General features: G+C 34.5%; 1 protein-coding gene across 3 annotated transcripts in view; it reads left to right on the top strand.

Annotated features, from left to right (window-relative positions):
- Positions 1 to 21,370, top strand: part of SPTLC1 (serine palmitoyltransferase long chain base subunit 1) — a 95,653-nt gene that overhangs the window by 9,155 nt on the left and 65,128 nt on the right. For all 3 annotated transcript variants that reach the window (XM_044662361.1, XM_044662369.1, XM_044662377.1), the window contains exons 3-5: positions 10,066 to 10,160; positions 13,499 to 13,592; positions 14,577 to 14,649. In XM_044662361.1, the coding sequence (XP_044518296.1) occupies positions 10,066 to 10,160; positions 13,499 to 13,592; positions 14,577 to 14,649 (262 nt within the window). The remainder of the gene's footprint in view (positions 1 to 10,065; positions 10,161 to 13,498; positions 13,593 to 14,576; positions 14,650 to 21,370) is intronic.

Raw genomic sequence — 21,370 nt, 5'->3', positions numbered from 1 at the left:
TAGGTATGAAATGGTATCTCTGAGTTATTTTAATTTGCAGTTCTCTATCAATAGTTATTTAGAGCATTTTTTTCATGTGTCTATAGATAACTTTGATGTCTTCATTTGAACTGCCTTTAGCTTCATTTGAACTTTCCTTAAGCTATTTATCAATTAGGGAATGACTTGTATTCTTACAAATGTGACTCAGTTCTCTATATATTTGAGAAATGAGGCCGTCAGAGAAACTTGATGTAAAATTCTTTTTCCAGTTTTCTGCTTTCCTTCTAATCTTGGCTGGATTAGTTTTGTTTGTGCTAAACCTTTTAAAATTTAATGTCATAAAAAATTTCCATATTAAATTCCATAGTGCTCTCTACCCCTTGTTTGGTAATAATTCTTCTCTTATCCATGGGCAAACTATTCTATGTTTTCCTAATTTGCTTATGGCATCACCCTTTATATCTAAATCATGTAATCCACTCCACTGTCTGTTTCGTTTTATGGGTAAGTTCATCCCTCTTACTTTCACATTTATGATTTCCATGTATTTCCTTCCATTGCATTTCCCTCCAGTTATCCTTCTTTCTATCTTATATCACTCTGTCCCTCCTCAAAAGTGTTTTGCTTTTAATGACCACCTCCTCAAATCTTCCTTTGCTTCTATCAACCCCAACTTCTCTTATCCCTCTCCTTCCCTACTTCCTGGTAGGATAGGGTAGATGTGTCTGTTATTCCCTCTTTGAGTGAATTCCAGTGAAAGTAAGATTCAAATGTTGCCTGCTACTTCTCCTTTCCCCCATCCTTTCCTTCACTGTATAAAAGCTCTTTTGTACCTCTTTTATGAGGTACTATCTCTTCCTTCTCCAAGTGTATCCCTTTTTCTCACCCCTTAAATTTTTTTTTTTTTTGAATATCATCTTATTATGGTCAACTCAAATGTGTGCCCTCTGTCTACATATACTCTTTCTAACTGCTCTAATAATAACATTATTAGGAGTTACAAGAATCATCTTCCCATGTAAGAATATAATAGTTTAACCTTATTGAATCCTTTATGATTTCTCTTTCCTATTTATCCTTTTATGCATTTCTTGAGTCTTGTATTTGAAAATCAGATTTCCTGTTCAGCACAGGCCTTTTCATTAGAAGTGCTTAAAAGTCCTTTATTTCGTTAAATTTCTGTTTTTTATCATGAAGGATTATACTTAGTTTTGCAGTGTATATGATTCTTGGTTGTACTCCTAGCTCTTTTGCCCTGTATGATATCATATTACAAGCCATTTGATCCTTTACTATGCAAACTTTTAAATCTTATATTATCCTAATTCTGATTCCATATTTGAATTGTTTCTTTCTGGCTTTTTATAATATATTCTCCTTGACTGCTGGAATTTAGCTACAGTTTCTGGGAGTTTTCATTTTGGGATCTCTTTCATTGGTAATTGATTGATGAATTCTTTCAATTTCTATATTTTAGGATATCAAGGCAATTTTCCTTGATATATCTTGAAAGATGGTGTCTAGACTCTTTTTTGATTATGACTTTCAGATAGTCCAATAATTTTTTTTTTTAACTCTTACCTTCTATATTAGAATCAATACTAAGTATTCCAAAGCAGAAGAATTGTAAGGGCTAGGCAATTGGTCTTAAGTGGCTTGCCCAGGGTCACACAGGTAGGAGGTGTCCCAGGACATCCAACTTTGTAGGTCTGGCTCTCTGTCCACTTAGCCACTTAGTTTCCCCATGTCCAATATTTATTAACTTATTTCTCTTGGATCTGTTTTCTGGGTCAGCTATTTTTCCAATGAAATATTTCACATTTTCTTTTATTTTTTTCATTCTTTTGTTTTTGTTTGATTATTTCTTGAGGTCTCATGGATTCATTAGTTTTTGTTTGTCTGATTCTAATTTTTAAGGGATTATTTTCTTCAATGAATCCTTGTACATCTTTTTTTCCATTTGGCCAATTCTGGCTTTTAAGGAATTTTTCTCTTCAAAGTATATTTGGAACACTTGGCTATTCTATTTTTATAGGTATTATTTTCTTAAGTATTTTTTGTGCTTCCTTTACCAAGTCGTTAACTCTTTTTTTCTTTATTTTCTTGCCTCACTCATTTCTTTCCCCAGTTTTCCTTCTACCTCTCTTGTTTTGATTTTTTAAATCCTTTTTTGAGGTGTGAAGTGGTACTTCAGAATTGTTTTCCTTTGCATTTCTCTAATCATTAGTGATTTAGAGCATTTTTTCAAATGACTATAGCTTTGATTTCTTCTTTTGAAAACTCTACATGTAATTTCACTATTTATCAATTATCACATGGCTTTCATTTTTACAATTTTGACTCAAATTCCCTATGTAACCTAGAAATGAGACCTTTGTTAGAGAAATTTATCGTAAACATATCCCTCCACATCTTTCATGTCCTTATTTTCTTTAGCCACACAACTATCACCCTAGTACTGGCCTTTCATGACCTCTTGTCTGAGATATCACAATAGCCTTTTTATTGAACTGTCACCTATCTTTCCAGGTTTAATACACCTTACCCGTTTTCATAGTCTTTGTGGTTTAGTAAACTTGGCTTTCTTTCTTACTTCTACTTGTATATATCCCTACATCTCTTATCTTTATGCCTTTACCTTTATTATCCTCCATGACTAGAATTTGTACTCCCTCTTTACTCTGAGATGTACTTCATCTCTTTGATTTTTATGGTTTCTTTCAAGGCTCAGCTCAATTGAATCTATGTACATGAATTCTTTATTGACCATCCTCTATTTTCCACATACACATGCTTTCCCCTCCACCACTACCCCCCAACTGCTGGGACTATTTCCTTTTCCTTATATCTATTTAAAAAATATGTTTAAATGTTGTCTCCTATATTTTGTTTTCTGTTTGCATATGTTTATATGTAACCTCTTTGAGGACAAGGACTTTAACTTCTATTTTTGTATCTCCAGTGCCTACCACAGTGTTTGGGACGTAAGTGTTTAATAAATAATTGTTGGTAGATTAGAAAAGTATTGTTGAAAAATATCTAGTTTTTTAAAAGCAAAAAAAGGGGCCTTTTTTTTCTTTCAAAAGAAATTTGGGGGTTATTGCACAGTTTGCCAAAGGGATCAGCCTACTTTTCTTCTTTAGCGTGCCTAGGTAATTTTCTATCTCTAGTATTTATCCAGGGTATGTGCTAGGAGATTAGTTTTACTTCCTACTTCATATTTTCTTGACCTTTATCACATACTTGGCTTTTTTTGTTTTGTGTTTTTACAAACCTGTTCGTGTTTTTATGACATTGCTTTCTCTTGATTCTTGTTCTATTTGTCTGGCTGCTTATCTTTTGTTATATCATTATCAATGTCCCATGCCCCAATTGTGGAATTATCCCCAGGTTCTGTCCCATTTTTCTTTTCTCTTGCTTGCTAATGTACCGTGTATGTGGAAAACCAATTTACTGTTACATAATTTTGTTACATACTATTAACTAGGACGATAGAAACAATACTTACACTTCTCAGTGCTAGCAATCAAAAGACTAATTAAATGCATTCAGACAATAATGTATATTACCTATTAGACAATACAGGCATTAACCCCACTAGGAATGTCATAAGCCTGATTTCCCAGGGCTTTCCAATAAGCATTTCTTGTATTAGTACTCAACAAAGTTTCTTTCTGCCCAGTCAGAGGTGATGTGTCTCCCTCTGAGGTAGTTGCCTGGCAAGTCAGTACTGCTCTCAATCAAAAAGGAAAACAGGGAAGAGATGCTTGAGTCCCTAGTATGGGGAACAAAGAATCTAATATCAATTGACCCAAAAGCAAGACAGTTTTTTATAGTTTTAGCTACAAGTATTATAGTTACACCCTAGTTCTGATTGGTAGCCTCTTTTATTTACTAATTAATTTGATTGATTTTTAATAAGTTAGAGTTTACTAAATTTTCCCATTGGTGGTGTAACCTCTCTGGGAGTCTCATATGTTTATCAGTTTTTATGAATACACATATATTTACCAACCTAAGCATACACATATGCTTATGTTAATATTATTGAATCAAATTATTGAATCTTAATATACTTGAAAAATTATTGAATAATCTTATTCAGTATCTTAATATTGAAAAATAAACATCAAAATACTTCATCATAACATGGTAGCATAATACAGAGTCATTTATATCAAGATAACAAACCTATTTTTCCTACATTCCAGTTCATTTATCTTTGTTCCTATTTGGGAGTCACCTCTCCTAAGTACCAGGCAGAAATCACTAACTGAATATTTTACATTTCCAACAAGGTGCCCCAGAGATGTCTCAGATTGAATCCATTATCCCCACCCCAACCATCTCTTCTTACTAACTTTATTGATTCTTTTGAGGGCACCATCATTAGAGTTACCTTCAAGTCCTTATTTTCCCTAACCCTCTACATTTCATTAATTGCAAAGTCTGGTTGATTCTATCTCCATAACATCTCTCACTTCCACTCTTATCTTCACTATCCTATTTCAGATTCTCATCACTTCTCAAATACAAGCTCATAGCTGCCAAAATAATATTCCTAAAGCACAGATATGATCATATTATTTTGTTCAAAAAGTTTAAATGACTAACTCTGTGGCAGAACTTTTCAACCTGTCATCTGGTATCTGAATAATATTCTGAGAAGCGGTCCATAGGCTCCATTATGGACTTTAATTCAAAGGAGTCCAGGACACAAAAAAATGTTAACTCATACTTTATAATAAAATATAAATTCCTCTATTTGGCATCTGAAACCCTTCACAATCTGACTAATTTACCTATTCTGGCTTATTTAAATTTCTAGCCAACTGGTCTACTTGTGTGGTTCTTCACATAAGATATCACAACCCTTTTTTCTCTGCTTTTGTTTTGGCCATTTTAACCTATGCCTAGAATTTTCCTCCTCATTCCAGCCTTTAGAGTCCAGAATCAACATCATCAAACAAATATGAGGCTTTTCCTGGCTCCTACAAGTATGTCCTACCCTTACTTAATTACTGGAGTGAGGTGTAGCTTTTAGTTGTATGTATGCACGTTATTTCTCCTATTAGAATGTAAACACTTTTTGGACAGATTATTTCAGTATCATTGTTTTATCACTGGCTTCCTAGCGTAGCATCTGACATACAGATGTTTAATAAGTGTTTATTGATTGATTGATTAAATCACAATTAAAATTGTCTTTTTATCTCATGATTTCCTTTTGACCTTGTTTCATTAGGAATTTTTCCTCTTTTAAGTAGGCATAATATAAAAATGATTGAAGTCTTAGGAATAGGAAGCTAGGTGGCAGAGTAGATAGAACTGAGGAAGAACAGAAAGACCTCAGTTCCAATCCTGCCTCTCATACTTACTAGCTGTATGATCTTAGATAAGTCACTTATGGGGATAATAATAGTACCAACCTTCCAGGGTTTTTGTGAGGATCAAATGAGATAAAGAATAAAGTGCTTAACTAAGTGTCTAACACATTGTAAGTTCTATGTAAATGTTATCTTTTATTATTAATAGTGATTGGTTTCCTCCACATTTTTGTGGATTGAGTCTAGGAGCTTGTCATTATATAAAAAATCCTAGGATTTAGAGCTAAAAGTTAGAATTGGATGGAGATCTAGGTTGCCCAAGGTTGCACAATCATGAAGTAGCAGTCAGAACAATATCCCTAATATTGGTCTTCTAATGCAAAATCTTTCCTTTGTAAAATATGCCCTTATCTAGTCAATAGGTAGGTTTTTGGTATGCCTGGAGATTTTTTTTTTTTAAATTTTACCTGTAAGTATTCCTTAAAGCATGCCATTCGTTTAACCCTACTTAAAAATTTAGGTAAAACCCAATTTCAGGGCAGCTTATTTCTTGGGGTAATCTTACTTAGAAGCACATCTGAATTTTAAAAATAGTGGGTTTGGTTTTTTTATTCCTAAAATTAATGTCAAGAAACGAGTATAGTTTACCATGGTATGTGCCCAGGACTTTCAGTATCTCTGCTGGTCAATAAAGTCTTTGTTGTTTCTGCCCTAGCCTTAATAGGGCGTTAGAGAAACAGTGTGGTGTAGTGGAAAGAATTGGACTTGGAATCAGGAAGAGACTGGAATTCAGATTCATTTTCTGATGCTTGTTAACTTTGTGATCATGAGGAACTCACAATTTATCTAATAGTCTTAGTTTCTGTATTTGTCAAAATGAATAATATTTGTTGTAAGTAAAAAGTGCTTTGTAAACCTTGAAATATCATATAAATGTTATCCTTTAAAGAGTTCTTCAGTAAATACATTGATTAATATGTTTGTGAATACCTTCATTAAAAACCATAAGTATTTTAATGATTAGTTTGTTTTAGGGAATTATTAGGATTTATTAAGCCATAGATAAATAACGAGGATTATTTGGGGTAATTAGGATCTTGGCAGTTTAGGATAGGGTAAAGAATAGTGGGTAAGGTTTCTTTAAGGCCACTTAGAATCTTGAGAAGAGTTCCTGTGGGAATTCTGGGAAGCTGGAAGTTGCTTTTCTGGCTGCCAGTTGACTCCTGGTGGTTTTTCCCTAGGAGGAGGCTAGTGTTTCTGTTCCCTGGAACATTGAAAAAACCCAGTGGCAGGTGAAGGAGGAGAACAGGTTAGATCAGTGATTCCCAAAGTGGGCACCACGCTCCCTGGTGGGTGCTACTGTGATCCAGGGGGGTGGTGATGGCCACAGGTGCATTTATCTTTCCTATTAATTGCTATTAAAATTTAAAAAAAAATTAATTTCCAGGGGCACTAAGTAATTTTTTTCTGGAAAGGGGGCGGTAGGCCAAAAAAGTTTGGGAACTACAGGGTTAGAGTTTCTGGAATAAGTTTGTGGGGGAGATTAACAGAAAAGAGAAAGAAAGAGACTGTTTTTCCTCTGTATGGCTGCTGAGAGGGCCAAGCCATTTTGAGAGCTACTTAGGCGGGACAGTCAACCAGGCCTGGAAGGGCTGGCAGTGGGCAGAGTGAATGAATAATCAAACTGATTTAAAGCTGAAAGAGTTCTAAGAAGACAGTAAACTTAAATATATAATTAAGAGGATTATTAATTAGTATAAATTATTTAGAGTAGATTTTGGGGAATTAGTTTAAGGAGATTAGCTTAGGCCTAACTTCAGGTTGAAGAGACCTCTGGCCAGGTTTTAGTTTTGGGAATTGGGATCCAGTTAGTGTGTATTAGACTAGGGAATTAATCCTCAACCCTTTGTTTACCCTTCTTAAACCTTTTAAGAATTATTAAAAAGGGTTTTGTACAATCTGTCTCAAAGTATCTTTATACAGCCATTCCTGACTTGGCCCCACAGAGCCTCAGCTCTGTTGTTATTAAAAATGAGGAAGGCAGATATTAAAAGGGAGAATAGTATTTTAATAAAAGCCATGCTGATAGAGATAAATTGACTACGCGCCTGTCCTGTAAGAAAACCTATTCCAACATCGCCTCAGCCATTTTTACCTTTTGTATCTTTGCGCGCTCAGGTAGCTAAAAAGAGAGTTCAGAGTCACTTCAGGAGTCTTATCTCCTCTCTTACATCATCACACTTCCTGTCTGCCATGAGACCCCCACAGGTCCACAGAAGTTTGTCAAACACTATATTGATACATATATTGAGGCTCAATCCTTCCAAATAGAACCCCAGGTGATTTTAACTAACACAGCTCCTTCAGCTGGAAGCAAGCTGGCTTTCATACAACAATAACCGTTAGAGTTAAAGAAGATACTATATATCCCAATTTCCCTCCTTAACATTCCTTTATTAACATTCCTGGCTATTCTTGTTGTTAAAATTTCTGTTGTTATAGAAAGGTACTCAAATATTCCAACTAGGATAGTTTAATGAATGAGAAATTAGAGAACTATTCAAATCTTTGTTCTAAAAGTGCTGTATGAAAAGATTGACTTGCTTTTTGCTTGATCTACCAAGAGGTGGAGGTGGTACACATGTGGAATCATAAAAAAGACATTGGATTTAATGCTAACAGTTATCTTAGATGTTGATCCCAACTCCCTTATAGCTGAAAACAGGCTTAGAGAGATGAAAGAGTTTCTCTGAGATTTCACAGGTAGTAAAAAATAATAGATTTAGGACTGAAACCAAGATCTTCTGGCTCTTTCCACTAAACCTCTTGTGCATCTCTAGTGTCGATGCTGTTACCATGGCTATTTTTTTTTTTTTTTAAATCCTGGGACTCCATTCTAGGAGCATAGGGCCACAACCAGTAGGCAATGGGTCGCTCAGGGTCACCCAGCTGGGAAGTGTCCGAGCCCGGATTTGAACCTAGGACCTTTCGTCTCTAGGCCTGGCTCTCCATCCACTGAGCTAGCCCAGCTGCCCCTACTTTAGGTTGCAGTTTCTTTAGCAGATGTAGTTTTTACAGGGTGGGGTTGCTAGCCCCAGGCCCAACCCTCCTCCTTTTTCATCTGGGCTAGGGACCATCCTTAGCCCAGGAGTGGTAAGGGTGGGCGATAGGGGTCAAGTGACTTGCCCAAGGTCACACAGCTGGAAGTGTCTGAGACCGGACTTGAACCTAGGACCTCCAGTCTCTAGGTCTGGCTCTCAATCCACTGAGCCACCCAGCTGCCCCACCATGGCTATTAGTAACATAAATAGGTAGAATGGGGAAAACAGCAGGTTTACTCATTCAGTTTTTAGTGGTTCTTGATCTGGTTTTCCACAGCTATCCTAGTGGTGACAGCAGTAAGAGGTGGTTGAAAACATGCCTCCTGTTGTTTGTAATAGAAGCTTGTTATTTTAGTTTTGAATATATTGGTATTGTCTGTAATACAAGCTTGCTATTTTAGTTTTGAAACTGTTGTTGTTATCTGATGGAGTTGATATGGTTTAAGGAGAGTCACGGTAAGAAAGGTAATTTATAGTAAAAAATTTCTTATTCAGACATTTTATTTATTGAAAAGGGAGAAAGAAAGTACATTTGTTTGAAACACTAAGAATTGCAGCAGAAAAACAGCCTCTTAGTATTTGAGCATAGACACACAGACAGTTCTGAAGACCTGAGAGTAAATAGCTTCTTAAGCTAAAAAAATGGAATTGATGAAGGCAAATATAGTCTATTTCCATAGGAACTAGATTTCATGATGATTGTGAGGATTTTGAGATTGAAAGCTGGGAAACCTTGATAACTAGGACTTTCAGTTACTGACAGACAATTTGAATATAGTCTCTTTGTGAAGACTCATCTGACAAAATGAGTATTTTTGGTTTCTTTAAGTTACATATAACATCCAGTTATATGACATGAAGCCTTGGTTTTAGGCAGAAGAGAAACCAGAAGAGAAGGTGGGGATTTAAAAAATTGAAACTGATAAAAGAAGCAAGACATCAGAAGCCAGAGGAGTTAAGAAGATGACAGGAACATATCCTGTTTGAGACCGGCTGATTTGTCAGTCAAGTTCTCTTTGATATGAGGAAGTAATCTAATTGAAGGAAAGCTCTGAGATGGGCAACCGATTAGGAAAAAAGAATCTTTGCTTTTGAAGAGCCTACTGGGGAAAGGTTGCCATTCCTCTCTAGCTTCATCTTCAGCTTTGAGAAGGAAGGAACCCCTCACAAGCTGGATTACCTCTCTTTTTTGAGGAACCCTAAACTACCAATGTGAGTGCAGTTGGTGTGGGCCTCAATTCAGGAAGAGAAAGAGCCTAGAGAGAGCAGGGATGCTCGGGTAAGCCTGGTGATAGAACAGTTTTGTCATAGCAGCAATTGTGGCAGGAAGCAATAGACTGATTTATTTATCTTGTAATAAAATCATGCCTGAAAATGACTTCATTATTTTTTAACTGATTATTTCAGAGCAAGAATATCAGAATGGCAGTGGCATGAAAGGCCTATATTGAAGTGATTGTAATAAAGGAAAAACAATATTTTGATTATAAAATATTGATGCTTTAAAATGATAAATTTCAAATATAAGTAAAATCCTATTGTGATTAACATTTTAAAATATATTTAATGATTATGACTAATTTGATATTTTCTTGTGCTATGAAATTTACTTTTTCTATAAGTTGTTTTATATTCTGATTTTTTTTCTCCTACAGGAAAAGGAAGAATTAATTGAAGAGTGGCAGCCAGAACCTCTTGTTCCTCCTTTTTCAAAAGACCATCCTGCTCTTAACTACAACATTGTTTCAGGGTAAATATAGTTTGGCTACACTAGAGGACTTGAAAGCAGTTTGCTGCCTAACATATTTACTGGAATTTATAATGTTCTTTTCCTATCTAGAAATCAATTGAAATATATTAATTAGTTTCTGGAAAGAAGGAACTTTATTTCGCTTTCTTTGTAAAGTTTCCAGCATATTAAACAACAGATTTATCATCTACTATTACATTGGTAAATTATTCTTAGAAATCTTTGTGGATTACAATTCTTGCATCAGAGAAGCTGCCAGAACTACAGCTTTTTTCATGTGCTTTTTACCCCCCTTTTTGTGTGTGTGTTTGTGTGTGTGCGGAATGGAGAGAATCAAAAAAATGGAGTAGGAATAAGAGTCTGCAAAATGAAGTTAGGTCTTGGAATAGTGACTGAAATAGGATGTGGCAGTTTGACATCTTACCAAGTCATATGACATATACATTTTGAAAGAGATAGTTATAAATATATGTTATGCAAATATTATATATGTTATATATGTATATACACATAGACACCTATATACATATGTATTGAAATTCTACATTTTAAAATTTTATTATTTTAATTTGTAGAAAAATTAGTTGAGAAAAAGAAATCTTTATACTATAAATAATTTTGAATCTTCTTTCTCAATCTCATTAAAGGCATGAAGAAGTTCAGATATTACTTTTTATTATTTAGTCCCAGTGCTATTCAGGTGTTATCTTTCTTCAACATTTTTTTGCCTCCATTTTCACATGGTCCATTTTATTCCTTAAAGAGTATTTTCTTCATTGTATTTTTGTGCCTTCCTTTCCTTTTGGCCTATTCTAGTTTTTAGGGAGTTGATTTCTTTAGTGAATTTTTTTTCTTAGCTGTTAAGATTTTGTCAATTCTCTCATTATTTGGTTTTTTTAATCTTTTTTCCCCAAGTTCTTCCAAAGATGAGCTTGTCATCCTTTCACACTTTCCTTTGGTGCTTCACGTGTGCCTTTTTTGGCATTGTTGTCATCTGAATTTATATTTTGGTCTTCCTTGTGTAATAGTGAAATTAGGGAAAGTAGGAAGTGCCAGACAGAAGGAGAGAGGCAATTCCAGAACTCTGGGGTTAGTGAATTTCTGGTGACAATTAGTTCTTGGACTGACTCTCTGGAGGTATTGACTCTCTGGAAACCCTCTCTGAGTGGATTATCCATCAAGCTTTCACAGGCCAGGAAGAGGTTGAGTTTGGTAAGTTACACAGGTGCACTGTATAGTCAGATCCTTACTCCCATACCTTTTGGATTTTATGTTGCTGAGACTCTACTGGACTTCTGCCAGACCTTGAGGACAATAGTTGTGAGATCTCCCTATAGACCCAGTGGACCTGTTTAATTTCCAGCTTTCCCTTACTCTTAATATTACCAAAGAGCAAGGGGTGGATTCTGGTTAGGACATAATACAGATAGCTGGGAATTTGAGGTAGAGATCAGTGTAGAATCATCTATTAGAAACCTGTTGGATCTTGGTGGGAGGGATTTAGTTCTACCCCAGTTAGGTCATCTCACTCCCTTCACTCACCTGTCCCAGTTTGTAATAAACCCTGTTTAACATCTTATTGTTACCTTTTCAGTCCCTCCTTGAATCCTTTCCCAGATCTAAAGGATTTTGAATAACTGGACTATTACAACAAGAACCTAGAAAACCAACCTAACCCTCTTAACCATTATACTACCAACCAACTAACTAATATTTATTTAGTTACATATTTCACTTGTCACTAAAGTAAATTTCTACTGTCAAGGTTTTTTTTTTCCTTTGCTCATTTTTCTAGTTGCTTCCCTACCTCCTCCCCTTTCCCCTTTTCCTTATCTGTCCATTGAGATATTTCTCTGTTCCTGGGGTAGAGGGCAAGCTATTCCAGGCTTGCAGAGAACCATTTTCTGGTACTTGTGGTAGGTATCGCTGCTTTTGTTTAGGAGGTGGCCTTGTTGGCTTGCTCTGAGGAGATTTGCAGCTGTTTTGTCCAGCTATATTCAGCACCCTGTGTTATGTGTTAACAGTTCTGTTGTTTCATGGACTGGGTTAGTCCTGGCTTTGCTGCTTCTTCATCCCTGCCAAATAATGTAGACTAGACAGGTACTCTGGGCTCTGCTGCCTCTGGCCCTCTGCTGTCATGTGAGAATGTGATATTTTCTGCAGTTCAACTTGTTCCCCTCTCTGCTCTGCTGCTATGTGGAAGTATGGAGTTAGTTTCCTGCCTTCTCAGCCTTTTATACTTGTGTAAGGTGACTTGGGTTGGGTTCCTACCTGTTCTGCAGCTTTGTTGCCTCTGGCAGAGTTGTGGCATGTTGGATTGCTCGAAGTTCTGCTGATTCTCACACTGCTCTACTGCCTGGGCCTCTCTTCTTATCCCAGTGGAGCTGTTCCCACAGTTTTCCCTTTATTTTGAGGTGATTTATTGTGTGTGTGTGTGTGTGTGTGTGTGTGTGTGTGTGTGTGTGTGTGTGTGTACGTGCATGCAACTCTCTTTCATATTTCTTTCCAAAAAGAAACTAGTTACTTCATGGATATTATTCTTATGGTATGCTTTTAGTGAGAATCTTATAAAGCTCTTAAGAAAAAAAAAAACTTCACCTGTTGCAGCGGTGTTCAGATATATGCTGCCATTTCTGAAATTGCTCATTTCAGGAAATGGTTTCTTATTTTGCCCTTCTTTCTCTGACTTCCTCTTGATTTATTTTGAAAACTGCTGAACTCCCAAGAAACACAGTGCTTCTTTTGACTTAATCTTGCTTCTGGTCTATTTTTTTTTTTTTTTTGGTCTATTTCCTTCCTCTTGATAATCTTTATAAATCCTTTCCAAGGCATTTTCATGTTATTTTTTACTCAAGCTGAATTTTAAGTGAAAGCAAACAATTGATCTATTTTGGGATACTCCCCCCCCCCCCACAGTAGAACTCTGGAACATTACCTATATTATACTTAGGAAGTAATAAACTATTAGTTGATTAAGGCCATAGAAAGATTTTTTTAAAAAATCTTTATTTGTTGTTGCATTTTAATTTCAAGATGTTTTCCTTTTTTCCTCCTAAACCTAGAGTTCCTTCTCTGAAGGTAGATGGCATCTTTCTTCATGGGCCCTTTGTTGTTGCAGTGTGATGTTCTGATTGTATTTGAAGTACATATATGTTTGTGTTGATGAACTAATGAGACTTAAAAGCACTTTATGAATGTTAGATAATCTATTTTGCTTCATATGAGAAATTGAATATCAATATGTAGATACAGTGGAAAAGCTGATATCTAAATGGGGTAATATATTTGGTGTCCCTAAAATGTGGATTTATATTAAAAAAAATTTTTTTTTCTCCTAGTCCTCCAGGCCACAAAATTGTGGTGAATGGAAAGGAGTGTATAAACTTTGCATCATTTAATTTTCTTGGCCTCTTGGATAATTCTAGAGTAAAGGTAAATAATAATACTGATAACATTTGAGTTTCATATTCTTTAAGGAGGTTGGACTAGATAGTTGCTTCTGAATTCCCTTCCAACTATAAATCTATTTGATACATTGACCAATTTTTATCCACTTGTTATTTAGTTTATATTTTCTTAGTGCATTATAGTTATTTTGCTAAACCTTATTTTATTGGCCTATTTAGATCTAATTTAGCAGGAAAATGGATCAGTGGTTTGCCTGCACTAATGCTAAAGATCTGAAGCTCAAGGACAGTTCCTTTTTTATAGGTTTTAGAGAGTACAGAATTAAGAATAGAATTGGATAAAAGAAATCATGGAATTAAGGACAACTTGATTGGTTACAGAGCTAAGGTACAGTGAATAACATGATGGGTTAGAGTTTGGTCAAGGGAACAACTTTCCTTCTTCTCTTATGAGTTAAAGAGTGCTTTTTATTTGAGACCAGACACAAGATCAAAAGATAACAGACCAGCCCTTTTTTGAACAGCAAACCAGAAATCTTTGGAGGTTAGGTTGGTGGTATAAAAATATCAGGCCAGCTCCCCTGCTTTCACACACATTCCCCAAGGTCATTCAAATTACTTGAATGAAAAAGAATTGAATTTTTAAACTTAAGACTAGTTTAACTCTACATTAAGTGAAGAGACAAAAGAACCATGACTTCATCAATTACAGAACAAAAATCAATCAGTTGTAAATAGGATTAATAAAAATTATACAGGATCAATTTTAATCTTCTCAGGAGCTACTGTATCTTTTCTTGGAATGGAGATTTAAATTTTTTGAGCTTTAAGTTAATTTAATTTTTCTGTATATTTAGGCTTCTGATGATGTTTTGTGCTTATTCTAATTTCAGACTATAGATAAAATTGGGATAATTATAACCACATAATTGCTAATTCTGATTAAAGAATAGGACATGTCCATTCTAATTCATTAAATTATCTAAAAAAATTTTTTTCTATTATAAAGGAGGCAGCCTTAGCATCTCTAAAAAAATATGGTGTTGGGACTTGTGGACCTAGAGGATTTTATGGCACATTTGGTAAGCATATTTTCCACGTTCTTTTTGATTCAGTGGTTTTTTTCAGAGGTTACCGTAAATTACATTAAAACCTTTCTAAGTTTTCCCAGTATTTTAGGAAAGCATTGAAGAAATATTCACTAATTATTATTATATTTCATCTTATTAGATGGATAATATGTCACTTATTTCTTCAATTATCTTATTATTTTTTGTAATTTCATTCTAGAATAAAGTTAGTAGGCATTTCATTTGGTCCAGAATTGACTAGGACTTGAAATGAATGAAGCTATGAACATAAATTTTTATATGGTAATTCATCAGGGAATTACCATGAGAAAAAGTGTGTTCTTTTCCACTTTTAGGAATAATAATTAGGAAATACTGATTTTTTACATGAAACTCCTGAAGATAGTTCAGAACATAGTTTTGTAAGTTATTAATGTTTTTAAACCTTTATAAGGCTAATATAACAAAGAAATTGTACATTAGTTAGCTATTATAATTCTGTACTTATAATCAACTGAACTGAGTAAAAAAAATTATGATAATGAAAATACTATTTCTTCTCATCAGCACATCAGTAGTAAAATTAGGATGTATTAGAGGCAAGATGTTAAGTGATCAGAAAAGCTTCAATTTGAAGATTAGCATAATTAGCCAGAGAAGATAAAATTCTTTACATTAGAAAATGATCAAGTACAAGCTTGATGCTTAAACTTCATGGCTGAATTTACACATTTTAGATTTGATTCATCTATATGAAAGATCTGGAAATATTAGTAATGTTGAATTTGCTGAAATGAATATATTGCTAGAAATATATCCAGTCTTTTAAGGCCTACATGCCCACCCCTCATATACTCCCTATGTCTCTTATTCCCTTCATTTCCGCCCTGAGCTTCTAGATCATTTTTCTGTTTCAATGTTAAGTTTTGAAATATAGATGGATTTTATTTGTTAACTAGCAAGTATTTATTAAATACCTACTGTATGCTTTGGGCATATAAAGACAAAAGTGAAAAGTACTGGCTTTTAAAGAACTTTGGTTAGCTCTGAGGAGGGATAAAAAGAGTTGCAATATAAATATGCCATATGAAAGTAATACCTTTAAATTTTAAAAAAGTCAGAAGCCATTCTCAGATATTCTTTCTTGCCTTTAGAGCAAATAGAATACATGGATTTTTTAGAGGATATTTACTAAATGTCAAAAAGGAGCAGAAAAATGTAGTAAGTAGAGTCTTGTTTTAAGTGTTACTTCTCCAGCCCATAGAGGTAAATTAGATATGACTTTCCTATGAACTTGTAGGAGAGTGTGTTTTTCTGGACTTTGGCAGGACCTTCTGTCCTTCATGTCCTCTAAGTCAGACTTAGAAGATTTCAGAGTCAAAATAAGCAAAGCCAGACTCCCAAGTTGATCCTACTCATTTTTATTGCTAGCGTAAGCTTCCAGTAAAGATTTGAGCCACCCCATTTATTTTTTTAAATATTTATTTAAAAATATTTCACAATTACGTTTAAAAACTTTTTTAAACATTTGTTTTTTTTTTAAATTTTGAGTTCCAAATTCTTTCCTTTTCTCCTGGCACTCCCCTTACCCCCTTTCAAAAGACAGGTAAGTCATGAAAAACATATTTCCAGAGAAAATCACTAAGCAAAAGAAAACATACACATGCATGAAAAAAAAGAAAAAAGTGTATTTCAATTTGTACTCCAAGTTCATTAGTTCTCTTTCTGGAGATGGATAGCATTTTTCATTATGGTCATTTGGAATTGTATTAGATCATTGTGTTACCCAGAATAGTTAAGCCTTTCACAGCTGATTATGATTACAAAATTGCTTTTATTGTGTACATTGTTCTTCTGGTTCTGTTCACTTCATTTTGTATCAATTCATAGAAAACTTCCCAGATTTTTCTGAAGCCATCTGTTCAGCATTTCTTATAGCACAGTAATATTCTACCACAGTCATATACCACAACTTATTCAGCTATTCCCCACTGGATGTGCATCCATTAAATTTTATTCCTGACTTTGTTCCTTATATCTATCCACAATTTCCAATTCTTTGTCACTAAAAAAAGAGCTTGTATAAATATTTTTTAATAAATCAAACCTCTCTATTTAAAGGCAACATTTGATTGGTGACTTTCTGATCCACATAGTTCTCTAACTTTTAAGGCTTGGATCATTCTGCTCCTGATTCATCACTGTGTAGTAATTATCCATTCATCTTGTCTATTTATTACTTATACCATATTGATTCCTGTTTATGAGCCTTTATCCTGCTTACCTTATCCTTTTTTAGGAAGGAATTATTCTCTTTTTTGTAATGACCTAATGCATCATGACTAATTTTTACTTCATCCTTAGTTCTATTTCTTGTTATTCATCATCATAAGACCTAGTGAAATGATTGCCTAACTCTTCCAAAAGGAAATGAGTTTGACCAGCTGCATAAATTTTATTTTTGACTTTGTTCCCTATATCCACAATTTCAACTCATTTAGCTTCTACCTGAATCTAGACTATTATGGGCAAAAATTATTTTTTACATAAGGTATTCATTTTATAGAATTTATTGGAAACTGATCAATTGCTAAGCTATGGAAATAATTTTGTTACTTTTTCTTAAAATAGTATCATATAATATTTGTAATGGAATTTTTATTTTGACATGAAGGCATTTGCTTGCATTTTTCCTTTGGTTATTTGTTAGAAACCCCAAGGAATATTTTTAGTTTTCCATGAGAATATATACATTCTAAAAAAAATTGAAATTCTCTTATGACACACAATCGAAATTTTTATGTGTAAAATAGTCATGATTGGCATTAAGTTTTAGACAAACTTGTACATTTTAAAATTCAACCATTGAAATTTTTAAAAGAGCCACTAGAATACATTAAAATTAATTTACAATTAGTTAATTTATTGAATGATCATATCATACGATCATAGATGTAAGAATTGGAAAGGACCTTAGAAACCTTTGGCTCCAATACCTTTTTTTTTTTTCCAATAGATGAGGAAACTGAGTCTGAGAGAATTTAAATGCTTTTCCAGGACCTCAAAACTAATGAGTGCCTGAGACAAGATTCAAACTTAGGTCTTTCTGACTATTCCTCTGTAAATTCTTCTGGTATCTGTAAATTTCCTTCTATGAAACCATTGGAGATCTTTATATAAGACTCTTTGTTCTGTCCTTCAAAGTTTGTAAGTTCATTTTCATCATGCGAGTAAGGTGGAGCATACTTTCTAAGAATTGTAAGTCTGGGGTCCTGGCTTTGAATCCTGGTACTTCTACTTGTTACTTGATCTTGAACAAATCATTGAACTTTTCTGGGCCTCAGTTTTCTTCAGCTCTAAAAACAGGTTACAATAAATGATTTATAAAGCCCTTTACAATTCTTAAGTCATAGCATGGTTCAAAGCAGTAAATATTTGAGATACTTTTCATCTTTAAAATTATGTGATTCCAGCTATTTATCGCTTGTGTCCAACTTGCACTAAGCCTTAAAATAGAGATGGAACTTCCTTCTTGCAAACCATAGTTGCCTCTTATTTTCTTGAATTTTTTTATTCACCAACCTTTGTTAAAGTTTTCTAGCCCTTTGCTTGTTATTCTAAAAGGAAACTTCCTTTGTTCCTTTCTTCTTCTGGTGCTTTAAAGTATTAAATGATAACTACCTTGTAATTAGCTTTTTTTTGTTGTATTCTTCAGTTCACAAAACTGTAATTTTTATCTGCAGTTGTGATTTCTGTATTCAAATTTGTTATTAAGATTTATATGCCATTGGAATTGGCTAAGGAGCAGAGTCAAAATTGTTTTGTATTTTTTTATAGGTAACATACCATAGACAACTTGAAGATCCTAAACAAAGAACTTAACAAGGTTTTGGGATTTTCCAGCGTCTGTGTTATGTAGGGGGTAAATTGGGGATACTGTTCTTCTGTTGCTGTAGATCAGGCAGTTACCTAATAACTTGTGGCTATTGGGGCTCAGTGTAACTGTTTTGGGCCTACTTAGGGATGATTGAGTAATACTGCTGGAGACAGATTGTAAAAAAACCTCTATTTAATAAATATTGAAAAGGTTTGAGGAAAGGTAAGGAAAAATAGACAAAGGTTTTGAGGATTAGGATTGATTCCCTAATCTAAAAGGGGTCTAATTTATCTCACTCCCACTGGTTCCGGAAAAACCTTCTTCTTGCTCAGTTTTCCCTGAGCCTCAATACACTCCTTAAATCTATCACTTAAAACCAGGGACTATACTACATAATTTATGCTGATTACTAATCCTCTTAATTATAATTAGTTATTGTCTCTGTAAATCTTTCCAGCTTTGAATCAGTTCATTGTTCTCTCTTAGCCAACTACTAGCCCTCAGACTGGGTCAGGCTTCTGGACCTAAGACAGGCCTCAAAAAATGGTCTGCCTCTACCTTCAGCTACACAGAGGAAACACAGTCTCTCATTCTTTTTCCTATTCTTCACACACTTATTTCTGACACTCTAAACTGCTTCCTCTTTCAATTGTAACTCAGTTTTCCAGTTTTCCCAGAGAGCCGATCCACTAACTTTCTCCCAGAGCCAAAACCCTCCGGGAGTGAGTGTTGGCAGGTGGATTCCAACAGATTCCAAGCACCTCAGGTTTCTCAGAATTCCTTACCAGGAACTTTGCCTAACATTCCAACTGGACCTTACAGGTAATCTGACAGTATCTTCACCCTGTCCTTAGCCACTAAGCTCCCAATTGATTCTTATGCTTAAATTATCCTAATAGTTATCTTAGAACTTTTAAAGCTCATATACTTATTATAATGTTTTGATATTGATATATTTGATTTGATATATTGATAGTTGTTACTGATAGGTGGGTTGGATTAAATATCAAGTAGTTTGTGGACATTTTATCCCAGATGTGGTTACAATAATGCTTTTCTGTAAGCGAATCTCTGGTCATTCAGTCACTTAGCCGAAGAGATAAGGATACAGAGAAAATCAAAATACATTCCTTGCTCTTAATGAGCTAAGTCATCTCTAGGGACTCAGACCATATTCTTTTTTCTACTCTTCAGTTTAACCTTGGTAAATACTATTTCAGGTTAAGAAGAGGCTAGGAACAGGAAGTCAGGATGTGAATATGCATATAACTATTCCAAAACCAAATGTATTTTGTATTTACACATTGTTCAGTGTTGGCACATAGTAAATGTTTGATAAAGGTTTCTTGACTTTGCCACATGGGAGAAATTTGACTATTGATATAATAGAAAGAGTTCTGATCTATCCTACTCTTCAAAGACTGTTCCATATCTTCTCTCTAGCCTCCTGTGGGCATGTCTCTCACCCCATCTTATCAGCTAAAGACCTTGACTTCCCTGAAAACATTGAAGACATTCAACAAAAAAACTTTTCATTCTTCTTACTCTTTATCTTACATTTAAAAAATATCTTCTCCAACTAATCTCTGCCTTCTTTTAGGACTCACATGGCCTTTCTTGCTTAGGCCAACCCCTCTAGCCAAACTTTTTCTTTTTGACTGCTCATACTATTCCTTGGAAATTTTCATTTGAGAGTTTCTTTCTGGAGGTAGCAAGGGAGTTGTTTTTTTTTTTATTTTTATTTTTAATATTTTCACTTTTCCCTCTGGTTTTAAGTAAGTCTGGGTAAGTTTTATTCATGATTTCTTAAAATATGGCATGTAGGCGCTCTGTGTGTGTGTGTACGTACGAGCCATGTGTGTATGTGTTTGACAATTTTCAGTAGTTCAATGATTTAAAAATTCTTTCTTTGACCTGTTTTGCAGATCATTTGTTTTTGATAGGAGCTACCTTATATTTTCTGTTATTTTTTTTAGACTTTTAATTTTGTGCTAATATGTCTTGTTTTATGGAGTTAATGTTCCAATTTCATTTTCAGGGAGTATTAGTTGATTAAGATTTTACCTCCTTATACTTGTCTCTATTTTTTTCCCTTAAAGTTCTCATTTCCTTCCCCTTTATTTCCTTCAGTGCTCTTTATTTCATTTATGTGGCCATTTTTATACTTTTACTTCATGTCATCTAGGACATGGGGATGATATGTTGAGGATGGCCTCTGAACCTAAGAAGGTTGGGTGAACCTATGCTACATTAGTTCCCTGCCTTTCTAGTCTTATAGCACTTTTCTTTTCCCTGTACATTGTACCATTCAGCTACATTGAATACACTGAATCCCCCCCATACCTCCAGTACTCTACCTACCTATTATTTCCTTAGCTACTTTCAAGACTCAGCTCAAATCTCATATTCTATAGCAAATAATAATAGCTAGCATTTACATAGCACCTACTATGTTCCAGGTGGTGAGCTAAGCATTTAACAAATATTATCTCACGTGATCCTTAAAATAACCCTGGTTATTTTATAATTTCCATTTTACAGATGAAGAAATTGAAGCAAACTGAGGTTAGATGATTTGCCTATGGTCACATAGCTAAGATTTATGTTCACATTTGAACTCTGGTCTTCCTGAGTCTAGGCTCAGCACTCTTATGTGTTATGTAGCTGCTTCCTTCCTGTAGGTGGCCTTTCTTGATCCCCTCTCTCAAATTACCTTTCATCTATTCTCTATATATTTTTGGATGAATGTTAGTTATTTACATGTTGTCACTGTAAGGGTTAAACGATAGGAGCTTGACAAAAGTGAGGAGAGCAGTTGAATAAAACACTTAGTTTAATTTGAGAAGTATAGAGAAG

Source organism: Gracilinanus agilis, chromosome 1, assembly GCF_016433145.1.
Source record: "Gracilinanus agilis isolate LMUSP501 chromosome 1, AgileGrace, whole genome shotgun sequence".
Lineage (NCBI taxonomy): Eukaryota > Metazoa > Chordata > Mammalia > Didelphimorphia > Didelphidae > Gracilinanus > Gracilinanus agilis.
The sequence above is the reverse complement of the archived record's forward strand: the minus strand, read 5'-3'. Positions and strand labels throughout refer to the sequence as shown.